Source organism: Platalea leucorodia (assembly GCF_965183815.1).
Source record: "Platalea leucorodia genome assembly, chromosome: 22".
Taxonomy (NCBI): Eukaryota; Metazoa; Chordata; class Aves; order Pelecaniformes; family Threskiornithidae; genus Platalea; species Platalea leucorodia.
In genome coordinates, this window is record NC_138844.1 from 1,819,936 (window position 1) to 1,841,591 (window position 21,656).

At 44.4% G+C, this 21,656-nt stretch overlaps 1 protein-coding gene across 2 annotated transcripts; it reads right to left on the reverse strand.

Annotated features, from left to right (window-relative positions):
• Window positions 1–952: 952 nt before the first annotated feature.
• On the reverse strand, window positions 953–17,483 carry GOSR2 (golgi SNAP receptor complex member 2). 2 transcript variants are annotated; one of them, XM_082332033.1, is made up of 6 exons: window positions 17,397–17,483; window positions 14,549–14,613; window positions 11,888–11,996; window positions 10,637–10,769; window positions 7,831–7,971; window positions 953–4,078 (listed from the first exon to the last, which is right to left on the reverse strand). In XM_082332033.1, the coding sequence occupies exons 1-6, from the start codon at window positions 17,423–17,425 to the stop codon at window positions 3,917–3,919; spliced, it is 639 nt and encodes a 212-aa protein (XP_082188159.1). In that variant the 5' UTR covers window positions 17,426–17,483; the 3' UTR covers window positions 953–3,916. The 2 variants fall into 2 exon arrangements, with proteins under 2 accessions (XP_082188159.1, XP_082188160.1); XM_082332034.1 differs by lacking the exon at window positions 7,831–7,971.
• Between the last annotated feature and the right edge of the window lie 4,173 nt (window positions 17,484–21,656).

The following is a 21,656-nucleotide window of genomic DNA, read 5'->3' on the forward strand; positions in this document are numbered from 1 at the left end:
CTGCCCTGGGCAGCCTGGGCCAGGGCCTGACAGCCCTTTCGGTGAAGAAATTTTTCCTAACATCCAACCTAAACCTGCCCTGGCGCAGCTTGAGGCCGTTCCCTCTCGTCCCATCGCTTGTTCCTGGGGAGCAGAGACCGACCCCCCCGGCTCCAGCCTCCTTTCAGGCCGTTGCAGAGAGCGATGAGGGCTCCCCTCAGCCTCCTCTTCTCCAGGCTGAGCCCCCCCAGCTCCCCCAGCCGCTCCTCCCCAGCCTTGTGCTCCAGCCCCTGCCCCAGCCTCGCTGCCCTGCTCTGGCCACGCTCCAGCCCCTCCATGGCCGCCTTGGGGTGCGGGGCCCAGCGCTGAGCACAGCATTCGAGGGGCGGCCTCACCAGTGCCCAGCGCAGGGGCACCATCACCTCCCTGGTCCTGCTGGCCACGCTATTCCTGGTACAACCCAGAATGCTGTTGGCCTTCTTGGCCACCTGAGCACACTGCTGGCTCATGTTCAGGCAGCTGTCGACCAACACCCCTAGGTCCTTTTCCGTCAGACAAATACCTCCTGTAGTGTCCCCTTCCCTTTGGCTGGTGGCTCTGGTTCTTTTTGCTACCAATGCACTTACAGGAGCCCTTCTTATCCCTCACTTGTTGCAGTGCCAGCTGAGCTTTGGCTTTGACCCTTCAGTATCATCTTTCCATTCCAGATCGATTCCCTGTCCTCCGGGGTAGCTGAGCCCCGATTCCACCATCTGTGAACCTCCTTTGCACAGCTGAGCTCAGGCAGGGGGGGCCGCCCATGTGGGCAAGCCGGCCTTCTGCCTCACCTGCCTCAATATTTAGAATATTGGAATTTGTCCAGCTTGTTTAAGTCTTTGGGCACCTTACATGTTAAGTCGAGGTAAAAAACTTCATTTTGGTTGAAAAATCTTTATTCACATAACACATCACATGAATCACATCATGTCCCAGCCCTGCCCCTTATGTATAAAATACTGGTAAAAAGTTTTTTTCCAGGGGCAAGTTAATTTCCACAGTGTCCTCACATGAGAAAGCAGTTCATCCAACAGCTGGGCCGCTTGCTGTGCCACAGAAAACAGCTCTGTTGAAGGAAACGTAGTCTTTAGTAAGAAAGGAAACTTTTCAGAGAGCTGTAGCAGCCACATGTGTAAAGCCACCAGGGTTTCAGCTCTGTCTCTTCACATTAGCAGGGATCTTGCTCCCACCTGTGCTCCCACTGTGACACGGTAACAGAGGCTTTGCAGGTTTTACACTAACCGTTGGAGATAGCACAGATGCTCTTGTGAACCGTTTTGGACTTAACATGTAGTACAACTTTGTTTGAAGTTGCACATCATCAAATCCAGTTACCTACGTGGTTCCTTCAAGCCCCTCATCTCACCTTTCGACACGGTGAACAGCAAGGACACTGCTTACAAAAGGGAAATCAGCCTACATAAGGAGACTCTAAAAGGGCAAAATAAATGAACAGAGAAACACGTATTAAAATGCCAAGCTAGTCTCAAAAACAGAACAAAAAATCCAGTTCCAATTATTTTATGGCTCCTACCACAAGCCAAAAAAGGAAACAAATTGGCTAGAGTCCCACCCTGGTGTAAGGCAAATCCTGCGACACTGGGCGACAACTATATAAACTTTAAACACCGTCAAATGATATCCTTCAAACACTAAATTGTAACGTTGTAAAATCAAGGTGGAATCGGACCAGTTTACTGGAACAGAAAAAGATCTGCCAGGGATCCCTCGCAAGGCACTCAACTGAGTTCACAGAAGATGATCTCGCCAGTGCGTAGTACACTAAATCTATCAAATTTCATATTTAAAATAAATTTAAGGTAAATTTCAATTTAAGACTTAGGTTAAAGATACAGTAAGACAGATGATCTATCACTGCAGAGTTCCCCTTTGAATTCCCTAGTCCCGTAGGCTCAAATGAAAACCAATTCCGTACTTCGTCTGCTGAGGTGTTTCCTTGGGAAAGCCTAGCCGACTGAGGAACACGAAGACCACAAAACACTTGAGAAGCATCAAACACACTGAGAAGCACAAAACGGAGAGCCAGAAGGCGCGCAGCACGCAGGATATTCAACAAGCGTTGAGGCTTTCCTGCTTTCTTCTGCTGAACCATCCGACGGGATCACCTAGGCCCTGAGGGCACCCGGGCTTCCACGCGTCTCCGCGGTGCGGCCAGCTGGCGCTCGACTGCTGACTTGTCCCTTGCCCTGGGTGCTCTCACCTGGGCCGCCAAGCTACGCCACGGCGCACGGGGCGGTCAATACTTCAGTTATGCAGCTGTAACCAAGCACAGCTAAAGCCTGTTTCACTTGCCCGTATTCACTGAAATTCACCACTTCTCCAAGTTTGCAACAGGCGACATAAAAGCAAAGCTTAGTGCTGCAAAGATAGGATGCAGAGCTTGTAATCTGTTACTAATTAAAAGACCCACAACCATTCCAGACAGAAAAAAATGAAGGCATTTCCAGCATTATGCCACATCATCGGAATACGACACTTCTGTGCCACCGTCAGACATGTGGAAGTGCTGCAGACTTGTACACAAACCGGGATGGAATGTATCTGAAGGCTGACTGAAATGGAGGATGCCCAAAAGTTCAGTATGGTGACTCGAACAGAGCCCCCACGGTCTGTAGGGAAAGGATTACCGTATTTAAACAATGAGGCATTTCATAACCGTGAATGTTTAAATGTGGATAGATATCTACAACCAAGGAGACAGGTCTAAGCTGGCTGTCATCTTGGGGAGATGATTGGTATGAGAATGTCTTTCACAGTAATTTTGTGGGTAGAAAGGATAACGCAAAGAACACCCTTCCCAAGGATGAGGGATGTTTACCATCCCAAGGCACGTAACTTCAGGAAACTCTTCTGACAACTGATTTTAAGCGAGAGGTCTGTTGCCCTGATCCCCCCTGTTACTCTGAATGTAAAGCACAGCAGAGCGTGCTCATTCCAGTTCTACGAACGTAATCACAAATCTGAATTTGAGCACGGTGAGGACGTACTGGCTTCATTGATTCAAAAAATACCAGCTACAGAGCACAAAACCCCAACCAGCCACCTCAGAAAATGAATAGAACTCACCCAAATGTGATGTGCACTAGCATGAAAAATGTCAGTCTCAAGAGTTTTCGGAGGCTGGATTTGGTACGAGGCACAGTGAGATGACACAGGCCTGATGCGCACCTGACCGAAAGCAGGCAGCACTACAGCGTTCAGCTTCCACTGGGAAGCAGCGGGGCATAAAAAGGTACCAGAACATACCTCGGATGAGAAGCATTTCAGCCTCAAACAGGAAGATTTGTGCTGGTTAATACTGTATGCGTAAACAAAAAAGTTTGCTGAGGTTATAACCGTGCTTTAAGACCCTTCCTCACAAATCCTTCTCCCTCCAAGCAAAATGGTGAGTTTGCAGAGGCACTTCCCACCTCTTTTTGCACATTTACTCCGCAGGAGTGTGCCCGCAATGTGAATTCTCCTCAGTGGCATTCTTTCATTGCAAAATACAGTGATCAGGGTCACTTCTAGCTCACTGCATCTTATGCTCTGCCTTTGCATCCTCTTATCCCTATCTACCCAAAAGGACGCTCCTACCTTGTAATACAGCCGGGCAAAATTTTCACTTCTGTTTCCTATTTAACCAGATTCTTAAACTTGCAGACAAGAAGGTGAGAACAGTAAAGGCTAGGGAGATTTTTATAGGGCCATTCTTAACTACAGCGTCCCCACAGAAATTCGTTTCCCTATGTGCTTTCCACACGACGTGTCTGAGCGTGATTTGTAAACTCTGAATTTCACAGGAGGGGCTCATCCAAAGCGGCACTCAGAGGAAAGTACAGTTTGGAGAACAGTCCGTCTTGCTCCAGAAGACAATCTCCTCTGGCTATAGTTCCGTAGCTCATGTCAGATACTGCACGACGAGGAACATAATTACACAAGTCAAAATCATTCCCCCAATCATGAAGTATTTATCTTGAAAAGCTCGCTTCTCAATCAGCCGCATTACTGTATTGGATAAACCCAACATGTTGGCAACATCCAGGATCTTCTTGTGAGTACCCTAAGAATAAAAAGACAGCAAAGAAACAATTAACCTCATGGTCCAACACCTCTTATTCCAGAGTCTGAGAATTTCATCATGGGTGGCAAATGCTGAATTCTCATCGATGGAACTTGCCATCGGCCAACAGTTCCTACAGTTTAAGAAGAAATGGCCACAGGACCCTGGAAATATGATGAAAAAAAAAATTGCCTTTCTTGCAGAACTTCCCTCCTGCTGAAGTACAGCTCATACCAAGAGATTGAAAAGGAGTCCAGAAACTTGTAAGGCTAATGGTTGAGTGCAATGAAAAGGGTAATTAATGCAATTTCAAGAAATCCTTCTGGAGAAAAGCACTGAATCATAGAATAGGTTGGGTTGGAAGGGACCTTTAAAGGTCATCCAGTTCAACCCCCCTGCCATGGGCAGGGACATCTTCAACCAGATCAGGTTGCTCAGAGCCCCATCCAACCTGGCCTTGACTGTTTCCAGGGATGGGGCATCTACCACCTCTCTGGGCAACGTGGGCCAGTGCTTCACCACCTTCATCGTAAAAAATTTCTTCCTTATAGCTCGTCTGAATCTCCCCTCTTTTAGTTTAAAACCATCACCCCTTCTCCTATCCCTACAGGCCCTGCTAAAAAGTCTGTCCCCCACTGAACAAAGACTGCTAGCAGGTGCACTGCAGGCAGGCCCACGCCTCAGTTTTGTTCCACTGCTGAAGCAGTTGGTGTTATTAAGAATGTGGATCCCACCAGCTACCACATCAGCAGGAAGCACATAACAGATAAACACAGCGAGCCGCACAACTGGAGGTACCAGGAGACGAGCCGGGGGCCACTGCTGCAGTGCAGCAGGAATACGCCTGCTTTATCTCAGGGCAACGGTCAAAGGAGACTGTAAGAAACCCAGGCACGTAGATGTACTCTGGGCACAGTTCAGGGCAGGATGTCATCCCCTCTGGGAAGAAGCAAGAGAACTCATGGCTGCAGTGTCACGATGGTACACATAGGCGAGAAGCCCCTTTTTAGATAAGCTAGACAAGCGGGCAGCATAGCGATGGGCAGGCAGGGATGCTGCACCGAGCCCCGCAGCTCAGCTCACAGTGCGCAGTCAGACCCTGGCCAGGAGCAACCTCCACCACACCTACGTGTGCACAAAGGGGGGTGCTGCTAGAGGGTAGCCTTGTCACATCGTGGTGATGATAACGGACCTCATCTCTCAGACCGACTTCTGGGTCCAGGTCCTTAACAGAACACCCTGCTTCAGAAAGCTGTTCAGACTTAAGTCACTTCTTCTCTGAGCAAGGTCAATAGCACAGATTCCCATCACAACGCTCCACTACCACACTTTAAAATAAAAACTCTAGTTTCTGTTCTCAACAGTCCACTGTATCTTTGGTCTCAAAAGAATAAAAAGGTGAAATTTGGGAACTGTTTTGAATATAACCTGATTAAAGATCAGAAAAGCTCTCTCAGGACAGAATTTATATCAACTATATTAGACATACATGCACAGTTTCTCAACCCGTAAAATATACAGATTTGCAACACCAAATTAGGTAATCAGTTTCTTCTGTAGAAGGCTGTGTAGGCATTCAGGCCCTTTGCTGAAATCGGGTCATCTCTCTGCTCGTAAAACATAATCACATTTTTCACCTTCATTTCATACACCTCACATTAAACCCCTGCATACTACGCTTTCAAGTTCTGTCTCTGGAGCAATCTTTTCACACTACTTTGGAACAAAAGAAAACCTTGCTTGGAGAAGAGAAATAAAAAATGAAGCTTTCAAATGAAAGCAAACAATAGCAAGTGAAGACACTTTGATTCTTGTGGTCCATGGAACAGTGGAATAGAATGACTGTAACAGTTAAAGCCTTGCAGCAATTTGGGAACACTGGGAACACCTGCCTACTTATATCCAATACCCCAGAAGCTACATAGATTAACATGCTTCCAAATTAACCCATTTATCGCGATAAGCTGTCTCTATGCTAGCTGGTTCTGCCAGATTTGTAAACGTGCAACGTCTTTGATAGTGTCAGAAAAGCTAAGCTAAGGGGGAAAGGAATATGAACAGATGCTTCCTCATCTGTGAGTGAGAAGAAATACTCCCTGAAAACATCATATGAACATGACAGTCCCGAAATTACAGACTATCAGTAGCAGTGGGCACATGAACAACTTCACTATTGCAGTCCTGACCTGAAGTATCCTGGACTTGCCTCAAGTTGGCAGCTGAGGCAAGGCACGCTTACATTTGCAGAAGGGCCATCATGACCTAATAGGAATCCAGGCACATCACTGCGACTAACTAGCAAAAGAAACAAGACAGGACTATTGACTACAACTAGAAATAGTATTTCCTCTCAATCTTTTTGAGGCAGCAGGTCCTGCAATTGTTCCTTTATCGTATTTGCCAACCATGGTTAAGTTCTCCTGACTTGTGATGTATGCAGTAATCTTCCAGAAACCAAGTGCTTCAGTCACTCATCAGAGATTACCTCGAATCAGTGACTCACCTTCTTGTAGAATCACCAACTCGACTCCCTGTGTGAAGCACAGCTACACTCATGCACTTTAATGACTGGATGCCCCAACCAAAGCTATCCAGTGCTAAACGCAGGAGACAAATGTCCTCCGCTGTTACATCCCGCGGCCCTGTCCAGCGCTTTGGGAATACCAGCTAGCCTGGACCTCTGTGATCAGGATAGGAAGTACCTGGCTTGTGAACTGCAACAGACATTAGGATTCAAACAAGCACCTAGCAACTCTGCCCTGCAAAGACACCCAGCTCCGGTAACTCCTCGGAAATGGGTACCACAGGTACTAGAAGCTGCTCCAGCAGAATGCCTATGCACTCCAAGGGTGAGCGCCATAGGTGCGTACGTTCAGGTATGCGTAAGCTGGCGAGACTGCCTGTACAGCCAGCGAAACCCCAGCCTATACAGCGAGTGGAGCCTGAGGTGCGATTCGTCTGACCCGATGTAGGGATTTATGTTAGCGATTAAAAATACCTAAATCCTCTGGCAGATACATCCCAAAACAAAGCAATATCACAAAACAGACAACAATAGTTATCCTCACCAGATGAATACAACAGAGAGATGAATTGCCCCACATTTTTCAGAAATCCAGCTTTCCCCCAACACAGGCTTCTTATTAAAAAGCTTTTTGTATCTTTGAGGTATTTGCTCAAAATTTAACACCACTTTGAATGGTCTTTAAAATAAAAGACAAATATTTGTTCTTAAGAGACATGAAGAAATACAGCTGTCATTAACAGTATTCAGGCAAAGATAATATTGTTGAGGTGATTAGACCTGGGAGAGTATTATCTTTATTACTAATCTTAAACACAAGTACTTTATGCCAGCTTTGTGGTTGCTCTGAGTGATGTTCATCTGAATCAACGTCTATCTGCGAGCTAGCCATTACTTCCCATTCTTCACCTGAACAAAAAAAAAACCCAAACAAACAAACAAAAAAAAGGTAACGGAACAAAACATAACATTCAGCACTCCAGATGCTAACTACTGTGCAGGTGAAGACTGCTAGGCCATCCAGCCACAAAAAGAGCTTAAAGGTCTTCCTAATAAGATGATAAAACGTAAAGATTTCAGGTTCAGTTAAAATGGAATTTGGGCCTTTCCCAGCATTCTCAGCTTGAAGCAGTGCACTGAAACAAACTCATGTATTTATTTTACTTAGCCTGGTCATCACAAACGCAGAAAAACGTGGGGTCTTTTTGGGAAAAAATGGTGCCCCCACCTTTAATGTCACTCTCTGGTCCCTCAGCCCCTGAAGGATGTTGGTCCCACTGCCAATAAGATCATCCATGCCACGATGGGCATTCTGGAGGGATTCATTAAACTGTAATGTTTCGTCGATCGGTATGGTGGTGTCAGAGTCCTGTAGGGGAAATGCAGGGTCTTGGTTACCTTGCCTGCTCACTCACACTGCCCACACATAGTTAGATCCAGAAAAAGAACATGCAGAAACAACGTGGCAAAAACTTGACAGGACTTCAAGGATTAAGTTTTCAACATTTTTTTCATAGGGATATTAAATATTTAATATTTGAGTGAAAAAAGTAATTTAGAGAAGGCTACAGGACACAAGCCGAAAAGCAGAGCTGATCAGCTATTCAACTGCAATTAGATCTCAAAGGATAAAAAGTCAGATTGAAAGTGGAGAGGTTTTTATAATCTCAGTTTATGGTATAGGTAGGAAAGGGTATTACAAGAGAGAACATCAAAACTAACAGAAGGTGGTTAACAGGGATTCATTTGATCATTGCAAGACTTTTGAAAGATTTAATATCACATTTCTAAGCGACAAAAGGCCTGCAAAACACAGTGTCTGGGAGATGACATTCTATCAATTCCTATTTACAACATGGTGCAAATTTCTGATGGTGAGGGCAGACGGACATGAACCTGGCTCACTGAAGGTCTGACTCGCTCAACACCAAAGGCCTTATCTAAAAAAAAAAAAAACCAAACCACATTTTTCCAGAAAAGATGCATTAGCTCCCCTAGAAACTATGAATCTTGAAATGGAAATAACTGGATAAAATTCTGTAACCTGGGTTGCACAAGACGTCAGAGGATGCGATCGCTTTTGTCTTTCAAAGGCTTCCAGTTTAATCTTCTCTGGACACCATTCCACCAAGAGAGCCAAGAAAGTAGCTCATCACTCTCACATTGTTTTACAAACAGGAATCGTGATACTGGTAGGAGGTAAGTGTGGAAACACTGGCTTACCTGCTTCCATGTACTCGGAATGGCAAGAACTACTAAAATGCAGAGTTCATATTTAGGGCAGAAGATGGTTAATACCCTACGTTTGACTCAGCTGCAGGTTACACGTATGTAACAATACTAAACTTGCTCTGAGTAGACTCTGGTGATTATTGTAAAAAAAAAAAGTTAATATGGGAATGACATTTACAGACCAGTGCTAGGTGTTGTACTGCCTAGCTGCGCGTTCTGCTTAGTGTAAAAGAATGAAGAATAAAGGACAGAGCTGTTAGCAGTTGCAGGATCAAAGTTACTGGATGAAGAAGCCGCGACAGCACGCGCACACATCTCTCTGATCAAATGTTAATAAAGCACTAAGGTTGAAACACGCGTCTTGTCTTACGTGAGTCTGCAGAGCAGAAGCATGTGGATTTGCATCTGAATGGCTATTATTTCAGATATTTATTAAAACTTCAAATCAGCAGGGATTCCATTTCCTATATGAGAAGCTTGCAGGGTTTGTTTTTTGGTTGGTTTTTTTTTTTTTTTTTTTTACACACCACAAGGCAGCAAGAAAAATATCGAAGTAGATTTTTGACCCTTCTCATAAGAAGACTAGATAGCATCATATTTTTCATTTGCTGTTAGTGGTTTTCTCCAGAATGGTACAAGGGAAGGCTTTAAAGACAAAGACCACATTTATCTTTGAATTAAGCAAAATGTTCAGAACTGCTACAGCTTTCAAAAGCTGTTAGGTGATATAACTGATTTATTCAGGATGCTCACATGCTCAGCTGACATTTCTATTTAATAGAATAGGGTAGTATATAAATAGAAACTGTGTAAACAGATCTGCCAATAACTGACAAATAAATCATCATTTTCCTATTAAAGGAATATTGTACTTTAAAAGGCACATTTTTGTAATGAGTTAAAAGAAATACAAAATAATCATGCTTTTTTTTTTCTCATCTTGAGACACCTTTCAGCATCTAAAGGAGGAAAAAAAAACCTCGCCATTTATTTTGTATTTGCAAGCCTGCTACTGCTCTTCAAAACTGTTCCACTTACACGTGTTTTATTTCTGCACAACAAGTTTTCCTACAGGAAAATTTCTCCACATTTGCAGAGGAACACCACAGTGTTTTGAAAACAAATCAGGTTTCAAATGTCAGTGTTCCTTTCGAGTCTCGTTTAGAATTTTGAAATAACCAACAAAATGCTAGATGACATCTTTATGTCAGGCTTTGAGAAGTGCATCGAACTTCCCAAATCTCAAGAAAACAGGACTGCTCACATTCATTCTTCCTTGCCCTAACAGTAAATGACAACACAAAAAATGAATGGTAGGTTATATGCCTTTAACAAAAAAAAAAACAAAAACAAACAAACAAAAAAAAAACACCAAACACCCCCCCGCCAAATAAAAAACCACACACAAAAAAAAAATAGACTACCTTTTCAGTTACAGAAAAGTGAGATCTGAAAGCAAACCTACGCTATTCAGAGCAAAATTCCTCTAGGAATTTGCACTGGGGGGACTTCCCAGTGCAGGAACTAAAAATTAACAAGAACAGGTGGAAACACATTCTTGTCATTAAAAACTTTTGAATCATTTACAGGTAAAAAGCAAGGGGTTTTTTCCCCAGCTCTGTGATTTATATTTGGACAAATTAAAGCTTGCTGACATCTACTGACAGCAGGGGGTATAAAAGCCAGACATTTTACAAGTCTCAGGATTTGACAAAGACAGACTCATGCCTACATCTTGCCTGAAACTTCTCTGAAAGACTATGGCTTCTAGAACACCGAGATCTAAAATAAAGAATATTTACATTCGTAGTGAATGTACGTGCAAGCAACTCTTCTCGCTGTCGCTCCTGCTGCTCCCGGATGTAACGGCGATGTTGGAAGTTCCTCAGAGCTGTCTGCAGATGCTGAACATCATACTTCAGCTGGTCAACTCGGCTAGGAAGAATCAACAACAGGAAGACATTCCCAGGGATAAAAATACCATTCTTTTCTGGTGTTTTATAATGAACAATAGAGTGTTAATATAAATTAACAGTGACAAATAATAAAGAATGATGGGTTCCACTTATCTAGAAGATAAAGGATGTTCAGCGTTAGGCTTCTATTCCAGACTTAGGTCTTCTGTGCCTCATTTTTCTACTAAACAGGTGATTATTTAACTGGAGGCAAACAACAGAATGTGAAGCAGAATTCTTGAGCTCTCTCGGACATCCTCGCCCATGACTAGTCTCTTCAGGAGTTATATATATATTCCTTATTTAACACAGATTTGGAAAGATGGTAGGATTTGAACAGTTTCTATTTTATGACCCTTATGCACATAAAAGATTAAGCTTTCAAGTTTCATTAATTAGCGCCATGTTCTTAAGTTTGAGTTTTTATTAAAAGCGAGTTTGGAAGTCAGTGAGCAAAACAGGAAACATCTCCATTGGGCTAAAACAAATAATGTCCAGAACTCCATTGGCTATGATTAAATGTTTGATGACTATGAAGAAAGCCTAGATGACTATTTCAGACACTGAACTCTATAATAGAGGTGCCATGAAATCCACCCTAGTATCTACAAAGGCATTTTGGGACTAAACATTAGTAGTAGAGTCACAGAATAAATTAGAACAGAAAGTCTTGAGGTCTCTGGTCCAACCTCCTGCTCAAACCAGCTCTATCTTTAGAAACCTCCTTATTTCAGTCACCAACAGCTACGAAAATGGTCCAGAGAAAATGACACCAACTGAAGTAAGTTTACTCCTTACCTCCACAAATGCCGTTAAAAGCAAATGCCATATAGAGTAGAAATATTTTTAAGCACCGCAGTGCCATGTTCTGCTCATCTCAGAACAGAGCCATGAATCCAGTTCCATCACCAGTCTGTGGTTAAATGCAGGAAAGTGATTTCGCCTCTGTGCCTCAATTTTGCTACTGTAGAGCACAGACATAAGTTATGCAAACTGTAAAGGTTTCACTCAACTCAAAAGGCAAAGGGCTTCAATCAATTTAATGAAAATAATTACAAAGACTACACTACACTATCACAGCAAAGAAGGTGAACTTACAGTTTAGCGTTCTGTCGCTTATTGGGAGGTTCTTTGCTGGACAGGATTTCCAGACGCTCCAAGTTGCTGAATATATTGTCTATTCTTGCCTGAATCTCATTTTCTACTACTGCAAGGAAATAAAAATGTGATTTGATTTGAAGAACTGCAATCTGAGTGAAGGTAAAAGCTCAAAAGCATTAAAACCAGCCAAGATGATTCTCACAAGAATGGCAATTGAAACCTCCGAAAACTGTTACCACAGAGTTAATGTACATCATCCATACCTATAACAGGGGAGACTGACAAGAGCATGGGAAGGATTCAGAGTTGACAGGAATTAGCAAACTGGACAAACAGCTCAGAAAGACACGGCCAAAACAGGGCTGAAGCCCTTGCAAGTGGGAAAACAAGGCCACAAAATAATTGCCTCTGTAATCATCTATATTGCAATTGCTTCTGATAATCTGGGCAGAAGTAGCAGAGGGGCAATAGTGCACAATGCACACTCATGTGCTTTAATGAGGTGGGAAACTGATACAGCTGGGGAAAAAGCCACATGCTTTCAGTTCCTGCAGTCATCGCACAGAAAACTCCGTACAAGCCACAACCCCCTTCCTCATTTGACAACCGCGTTTTCTAACCATGTCACAACCCAGCATTTCACAACTTAAAGAACTGCAGAGAAGGGTGAAAGGCAGGAGCACTATTAATCATTCTTGTGTTTAAAGAAGGTGAGCTGTAAGGCTGAAAGTACGCACCCTCCAGAGCACGTCCACAGACGGATTATTAGAGGACAGCAGCACCGTCGTGGCTGTGCAGCCACGAGGACAGTCCTGAACTCTCAGACTGCCATGGTCAGACCTGATATAAACAATCACCAAATCCTACAGACACCATTTGTTCTTATTTTGCATTTAGACTAAAGAGGCATACAGAAAAGCGTTATGAACCAACTGCTAACTACTCCACAGTATCTCGGGACTTCCCAGAAAACTGCATTCAGCAGAACCTGGAAAAGCAAACAGCACGTACAACCCCTTTTCTTTGCCCTTTGATCTCACACAATCAAAGAGTAACTAACTCACACACATAGACACAAATCAATCCAATTGTCCTAATTCATCTCTCCATCATTTAGCCCAGCTAAACTTAACAAAAAAGCAACCAGGAGAGCAGACAGACAATTACATCAGCTTTTGCTAGTCCAAACAATAGTCATACTTTCTTGGTCATTTTATGCTTTTCTGAGCAAGAAGGGATTATTTGCCCAAAGTTGGAAAAGGAAAGCTGCAACAGAAAGTTCGATTTCCTGGCTCTTATTCCCACTCTTCAGCCAAAAGATAATGCTTTTTCCCATAAATTCTGAAATATGCACTAATATCTAGAGCAGATATCTGTATCTTTTTATACGTATATAAAAAACCCAGTATGTTCATTTATTGACCATGTAAGATGGTGCATAATCCTGTCTCTTGAAATGGTCTCAGGTAGCAGAGGCAAGATGGCAACTTAGGCTAATTTTTAAGGGCCTCCAAAATCACATCCAGTGAACAGCGGTCCAGGAAGCCTGGCATTGTACTAGGAGTAGTATAACCACCACAAAACCCAAAACCAGTAGACAAGTCATTATTTTTTGATATAAAACGTTATCACAGCCCTTTCTACAGCAAAGTCATGCTTCACAAGTATATTTAGGGCAAGAGAAGTCAGTCAACATGTGCATAAATGTATCCCGTCAATGCAGTGTGCTTTCACTTCAGAAGTTTCTGATGAGGCCCATTAGCAATTACTTGTACAGAAATTAAAGGCTTCAAACACAGGTCCAAAATACATTTGCCAACTCTGCACTGGGGTAAAAAGTCCTGCCACAACACGTCATATTATTTTATTACAGTCATTTCATTAGCACAGGGCTATAGTCCAAATTTACTGAAGCAGTTTCAGACCAGGCTGTTCTACATAGTTCTCATAAGCAGATGGAATTACAGGTTCTGACTCTGATGCAACAGGAACGATCACAATCATCCTGCTTAAATTCCTGCACACCAAATCATGGCATTTTCCCTAGAAACTGGACTAAGTATCTTTTGGAGAATACTGCCAGTTAGTGGATGCCTAAAGAACAGCAAGATAACAGGACAGGTATACAGTGACATTTCTCAGCCTTTGAGCTTTTAACAAATGAGCCCAGTGATGCCCTGAATTTGCAGTTCTGTCCACCTCAATGTGTTCGTTACACCTCCACGAATGCATCAGTGTGGGCTTTTTTAACCTGTTTATGTTGAAGGCCTCTACAGCATACCCTGACAATGAGCTCCAAAATCTAACAGCACCAAAAAATATCTGGCATTCCCCTATCAAGACATTGTAGAAGCATCCACAGTAAGCACTATTTGTCAATTAAAGAATTACAATAGGAAGATGATTTGAAGTAAATTCTTGTGGCTTTTCTGCTCTGTCCTTCATACAAAACATTCACCTTACTGAAGTCAAATAGTCAAACTAATTTTAATGCGTTCCAAATTGGTGATGTGCCTCACCAGTTGATCACAATGACCGAAGAGACAAATTTGTTCCAATGAAGATTGTAAATACAGCAATAAAGCATACAAGGTTAAAGATGTGAGCTAAATCAAATCAGTACTGCAGTGGGACTTTTCTCACTAATTAATTACTTACAGTGTACTGACTCTTTGTCTGAAGTCTCCAGGCGCCCCATGTAAGACTGGACCTCATGGACTTGCCTATTGAAAGACAAAGAGTAAATTAACAGAAGTGAGTTAAGAGGTATAAAATCAAATCATTTTTCAATACCTCAATTTGCAGCTTCTTTTACTTAAAAGTACTTTTTAGAACAGAATAGGCATCAGCTACATGGTATTCAGTGCAGAAAGGCCACCACTGAACACAAATAACCAACCCAGTTCTTCAGCATGAAGAAAGCTGTGCTTTCACTTAATATACATCTACAAAATAACTTTCAGTTTAAAAACAAAAGTCAAGGTGAAAGGGCTTTTTTTTCTGCAGAGATTTCCAATCCAGTTCTAGCTCCCTTTTCATATTTATAACCTGAACTGGGGCTCTCCCCTGTGCCACACACCCACCATGCTGAAAGCCGTTAAGATCCACCTTCTCCTAGACAACCACGGAGACAAGGTTTCAGGCTCACACTAGGAACTCACAAGCGGTGAGCACAGCAGAGGGAAGATCTGACTGGGAGGAGAGTCGGTACAAGAGAGACCTTAATAATAGATCTGCAGTGAAATACTACCTACGTACGCCACTAAAGTGGCACTGATGAGACCCCATACATCTATGTCACTGCATAAATGGGTAGTATACATCTTCAACATTCAACACAGGTTTTGTGCCTCCCCTCTCAAAAGGAAAACAGAAGCACTGGCAAAGGTTCAGAGGAGGACAAGGAAGGTTATGAAAAGCACAGAACAGCTTTTATACAGGAAAAAGTTGTTCTATCTGGACTGGAGATGGTAACAGGGAGATGTCCTAGAGCATAGATGGCACAGAAGGTGAATAAGGAATGACTTTCACTGTCTCTTACAACATATGAATTACAGAGGCATCAAATGAAATTAAAAGATAGCTTAAAACTGAAGAGAAGGAACTCCTGACGCTGGACAGGCACTGCCAAACAAAAAAAACCCAAACAAACACTGATGGGGTTGTTAAGTTTCTCTGTTTCAAGAAGCCCCCAAGCCTCAAATTTCTGGGCGGCTGGGACAATATTCAACAAAAGTATCACATACGTTTGCCCACTTCTTACTGTCTGTCCTAGAGATCTGCAGGTAGACAATGCTGAACATACACTGGGACAGATGGACCTTTGGCCATACTGGGTGTGAACAATCTCACAGCAGCTGGGATTCAGACTTTAAGAAATGCACTTAAAAAGTTACAAAAATATCATGACCTTTTTCAAAAAATATTTAAGAGATCGTAATTTTGGTCACATTAGTGATTCTTTTTCTGGTACATGTACCATTTGATAACTACAGCACAAATGTTTATGAAGCCAGACCTCTGAAACCAACTAACCTTACAGAGCAATAAAATATTTACTCTTCAGTTGTTATATGAGATCTTTAAGTAACTATCAGGGCTACCTTCCAAACCATGACACTGCACTGCTAAAGAGATAACAGAGTACATCGTAAGTACTGTATTACTTGGAATTAACTAGAGAACCAACTCAATATCCAGTATCTTGCAGCCCACACTTGTTCTACCGTTTTGTTTTCAATCAGTTTCTCTAGGATGCCCCAGACAGCTCGAGAATCACATTGCTCTTAAAATGCCTGTTTAGAAACCCAGGTGTAGGAGCCAAATCAGATCATGTGCAACTGGATCAGACAAACTACTTTACGCTCACCAGGACGCTTCCCATGACAGGAAATACAGTCAGTCTGGGGAAAAGCTGGAAAGAGAGTTTAAAGATTCAGAGTATCTCCAGACTGACAACAACCTACAACAAAAACACAGCTCAGTGACTACGATGCCCAGAGAAGCTGTGGCTGCCCCGTCCCTGGAAGCGTCCAAGGCCAGGTTGGACGGGGCTTTGAGCAACCTGATCCAGTGAGAGATGTCCCTACCCCTGGCAGGGGTTGGACTGGGTGATCTGTCAAGGTCCCTTCCGACCCAAACCATCCTGCGACCACAGAATGAGGCAATATGGAAATGGGCACAAGACAAGGCTATTCCCCTTATCGATAAGTTACTGTTATGGGTATGCATTTCTAGATCAACAGCAGGATTTCCTGCTCTTCCCTGCAGGGTCACTCTGTATCGTTATTTAATGAAACTCTCTTTCTTACCACACTATCTCCTTCAACAGAGCTCAACACAGAAACCCATTACCACTAAAAGCTGAACTATTTGGATTAACTGTCTCCTTTGGCTCTTTCCCACATCACACAGAGCTGCAAGATTTTTCCCCTTATTTTGCAATTTTCATACCACTTCTATCTCACCAGACTGGCATTATCTGTGAAACAGTGCTTTATATCATCATGGAGTCACACGTTTCCCGAGGCAGTTTAAATGCTGCCTGCTAGCAATTGCGATCTCCCGCTGCCATATAAATCCTACTAAATTAGTATGCCTTAAATGTATGAACATCTGGTAACGCAGAATCCCTTGTTATCAGTGAATACTTGCAATCCTGCGCTTTAAAATCTCGCGGCGAGCAGGGTTTGCCTGCTTTCGACCTGACGTGGCTAAGAGCAGGCTGGGACTCCGGACAGACACACGGCCAGCCGGGAGGAACAGGCTTTTGCTTCCTTCCGCGGCTGAAACACAGCCCTCACGGCAAGGCTCCGGGGCGGAAGATGAGGATTTGCGTGACAGAAAAGCTTTTAAAGGGCGCTGGGCCGCAGGCAGGGGGTCCGCCCTCAAACTCTTCCCCCGCGCCCCCTCAGGCAGACCGCTGCGGCTGCGGCCGCGCCCGACCCCGGGCTTCCCTCGAGGGTTAGGCCAGTTACAGCCCCTCGCCCCGCGTGGCCTCACGCACTTGTTGGTCTGGTGGTAGAGCCCCTCCATAGCGACGGCCCGGCCCGCTCGCCTCCACGTCGCCGCCGTCCGCTTCCGGTCCCGCCAACTTCCGCTTCCGCCGGCCGCGGACAACGCCCACCGGCCTCCAGGCGCCTGCGCGGCTCGCGGCGCCAGGCGCGGCCGCCAGGGGACGCTGCGGGATCGCCCTCCCGCCGCGCGCCAGCGGCGCCCCCCGCCCCGCGCGCCGTGTGCCTCCGCATCCCCCGCATCCCCGCCCGCACCTGGCCCGGCCCCGGGCCGCCCGCGCGGGGGCGTCCTCCGAGGGCCGCGTCTGAGGCGCCCAGGCCGCGCTGTGCCCCTGTCAGAGGGGCTGTGCCCGTCCCGTCCTCAGAAGCGAGGCTGGACGGGGCTTTGAGCGACCTGATCCAGAGACAGACGGCCCTGTCCAGGGCACGGGGCTTGGCCGAGGTGATCTCAACCTGTTGGTTGGTTAACAGTTGGACCTGGTGCTCTTAAGGGTCTTTTGCAACCTTAACGATTCTGATTCTATGATCTTTCAAGGTCCCTTCCAACGCAAACCAATCCATGAGTCCGTCAGGTATGCACGCTGTGAAGTAGTTATTTTACATTCCCATGATGGTCAGGGAAGGTGTTGTCAGCTAAGACAGCTGCCTTTGGTCATATGAACTGCATCCACTCATAGAGTTGTTTAGGTTGCAAAAGACCTTTAAGATCATCAAGTCCAACCGTTAACCCAGCACTGCCAAGGCCACCACTAAACCATGTCCCTCAGCACCGCATCTCCCCGGCTTTTAAACACCTCCAGGGATGGGGACTCAGCCCCTGCCCTGGGCAGCCTGGGCCAGGGCCTGACAGCCCTTTCAGTGAAGTTTTTCCTAACATCCAGCCTAAACCTGCCCTGGTGCAACTTGAGGCCATTTCCTCTCGTCCTATCGCTTGTTACTTGGGAGAAGAGACCAACCCCTCTCATTCTTCATAGAATGAGAGAATGGTTTGAGTTGGAAGGGACCTTAAAGATCATCTGGTTCCAACCCTGGTGCCATGGGCAGGGACACCTTCCACTAGACCAGGTTGCTCAAAGCCCCGTCCAACCTGACCTTGAACACTTCCAATGAAATGGAACGAAATGCAATGAATGGGACAGCCACAGCTTCTCTGGGCAACTTGTTCCAGTGCCTCACCACCCTCACAATAAAGAATTTCTTCCTAATATCTAATCTAAACCCACCCTCTTTCAGTTTAAAACTGTTACCCCTCATCCTGTCGCTACACTCCCTGATAAAGAGTCCCTCCCCATCTTTCCTGTAGGCCCCCTTTAAGTACTGGAAGGCCGCTATAAGGTCTCCCCGGAGCCTTCTCTTCTCCAGGCTGAACAATCCTGACCCTCTTACAACCTGTCCTTGTAGGGGAGGTGCTCCAGCCTCCTGGTCATCTTCATGGTCCTCCTCTGGACCCGCTTGAGCAGGTCCATGTCTGTCTTATGTTGGGGGCCCTAAGCAGAACACAGTACTCCAGGTGGGGTCTCTAGAAGTCAGGTCATCTCTAGAAGTCTAGGTGACTAGTGCACATGGAGATGCAGATACCGAGCAGGAAGTAGGATGAATCCTGCAGCTAGCCATCCCTTCTACAACAGCTGTTCCAGCTCTTTGAGCATCATTACCGTCTTCTTTGAACCTTGCCTAGCTGTCCCATTCAGTCTTTCATTTTCATAAAACTACTTACTCTGATGCCAAAGGTTTGTTCACGAGTGGTCATGGTCAGCTCCGGGCATCCGTTGTGCACGTAGGTTTGTTTTCTTAATAATCTTGTTTTTTCCTCTCACATTCAGATACACTAAATTCCCTGCACCAGGTTGTCACCCATTCGTCGTGTAACAGCAGGTTCCTCTGTCATTTTTCACAGGGCTGGAAGTTTAGGCCTTGCGCTGGGGTTGTATGAAAGGCTCCTTTCAGTTAGCTCATCTGCACATAGTTTCTTAATTGTTTTGACCAGATAAGCAACTGCAGTTGAAGCCACAACCCTTTCTTGTATGTGCTGGACTACAAAATCTGACATGCTTTAGGGTCGTAGTCTGCTGAGCCATCTGAACTCCTGCAACCTTTTAACTTTATGGGAGAATCAGGGAGAAGGTGGCTTATCAAAAAAAGGGTAGATATAGGCCAGTTAGTCAGGGCACCAGGCCATTAGAAATACCGATACAAAACCTGATTGATTAAAAATCTAAAATTAGGACTATAACTCATTCTGCTCAGTGTACTTTAATGGCAAATAGTTCTTGTCAAGAAACATGACTTCATGCTAGCAAGACAATGAGCTTGATTGGGAAAAATTGGGAAAGACATGTATTCTGTAAAGCATTCAACTTAATACCACAAGATCAGTCATTTAAAAATTAGTAGGACCAAGCAAGCAGGGTATGCACCTCTTTCCTTCTCCACTATTTCTTCCCTCTCTTAAATGTTGTCTTTTTACACTTGTTCCTCAGGCTTTGAATTCTCCCTGATGTTGGGCTGTTACTGCCCTTTTCTGGGTTCATGCTACCTGTCCCACTTGTGGTATGGAGAGAAACCTGCTGTATCACAAAGAATAATGTACTAAACTGGGTCCATCCAAATAAAATGCTCCAATACATTTAAATATAATGTTTTAAACCATAAGTAGTCTTCAGCAACCTCAGCCCTATTCTGCACTTTTCTTCACTTAGGCAAAGCCTAAATAACTTTACAGGAAAAATTCAAGGTACTGAAGGATGACAAACATTGGAGGAAAGACCAGAAATTATTTGAAGAGGTGAGGAAGCTTAAGGCGCACAGCTTCTTACGTGACACTGGGCAAAACATGAAACCTTGAGACTGGAACAGTCTCCAAAGTGTTGGGTTTTTCTGCTGTTACTCATTTACAGTTGAGGGTGTGCACCTGAAGAATACAGTCTATTCACATGAGAACAAGTCACTGAGCATCATGAAGATATAAATGAGTGAAATAACTGCACATCTTTAATTAATAAGAGATTCTTGGTCTTGTGGATCCATCCCTTGCATTTCAGTTGATGCGTGAAACTTCCTTTGTCTGCCCTGCCCTGCTAGGCAGCGAGCCAGGTCTGTGACAAAACGTTATCGTCTGGATGTCTAATAGTAACTCCAGCCACAGAACTCACATCAGTCTAAGAATAAACAGCGTATCAATAAAAAACATTAACTGCAGCAGTAACAAATACATTCAGTCCTTGTTCTTTGCTCTCCCTTATCTGAGTTATTATACCCTGTTTTCAAACACTTTCTGGAAATAGAGAGGTTCAATGAAAACAGATGCTGGGATTTCCCTCCTGGCCAGGGCTTTAAGAAGTATCACAAGAGTTTTGATGAAGTGGCAAGCACTGAAATACAGGAACGAATTTCTCTTCTTTTGTGAAGAAATTGATTTTTGCCAGAAACAACATGCTGCAACTAAACGTCTGTTCTTGTTAGGCTTCAAGTCCTTCCAGGAGGAGTCCTTCAGCAAATTGGCTCATTTAGACACAACAGCCAGGAGCACGGAGAGTAAAAAAAGAGTTTTGTTCAAGGAAAGCCTCTGTATTGTAAACAGGATAAAAGGGGATGGAGAGAGTCACTTATCACTGTCTAATGTGTCCCCAGGTCATTCCTGTGTAGCACCTACTGGAGAAAAAGGATTTCATATTCACTGCTCTCTTAGAAACCCCAAGCCAACTGTGGGGATTTTCTCTATCAGACAATCTACAGACATCATGTGCATTCAACAGCAGCGTTCAAACCCCCATCAGTGCATTCCCCATTACTCTCCTCTGGCTTCTAGTTTAAAGCCTTGCAGCACCAAAGGGAAAGCTGGATCCTTGTAGGGTCTCCTTTGTTCTGCCTGCACCAGCCCGTTTTCCCCTCACAGCTCCAGGACTTCGTTCTCTCTCTGAAAAAGATGACCTTGATTCTTTATTTAAAACCAGACCCTAATAATGTGTCCCTCCCTGTTTCTCTAGGCATGATCCCAACAAGGCATAGAAACTCTCTTTCCCCCTCCTCTCTCCCTCCCTCCCTCCCTCTCTTTTTTAGGCACACAAAGATTCCCCAGCTCTTTGCATGCTTTCTCGATACTAATAACTGTGGCTTTAAAAACAAAGGAGTGCTGAACCTGAGGGCATGCCGCAGAGGCAAGACATTTAGATGAATGCTTGATGGAGACTCCTCACTTAGTCCAGCTGCAGGCCATGGGACTGCATGTCCCAGCTCTGTCAGACTCCCTTACA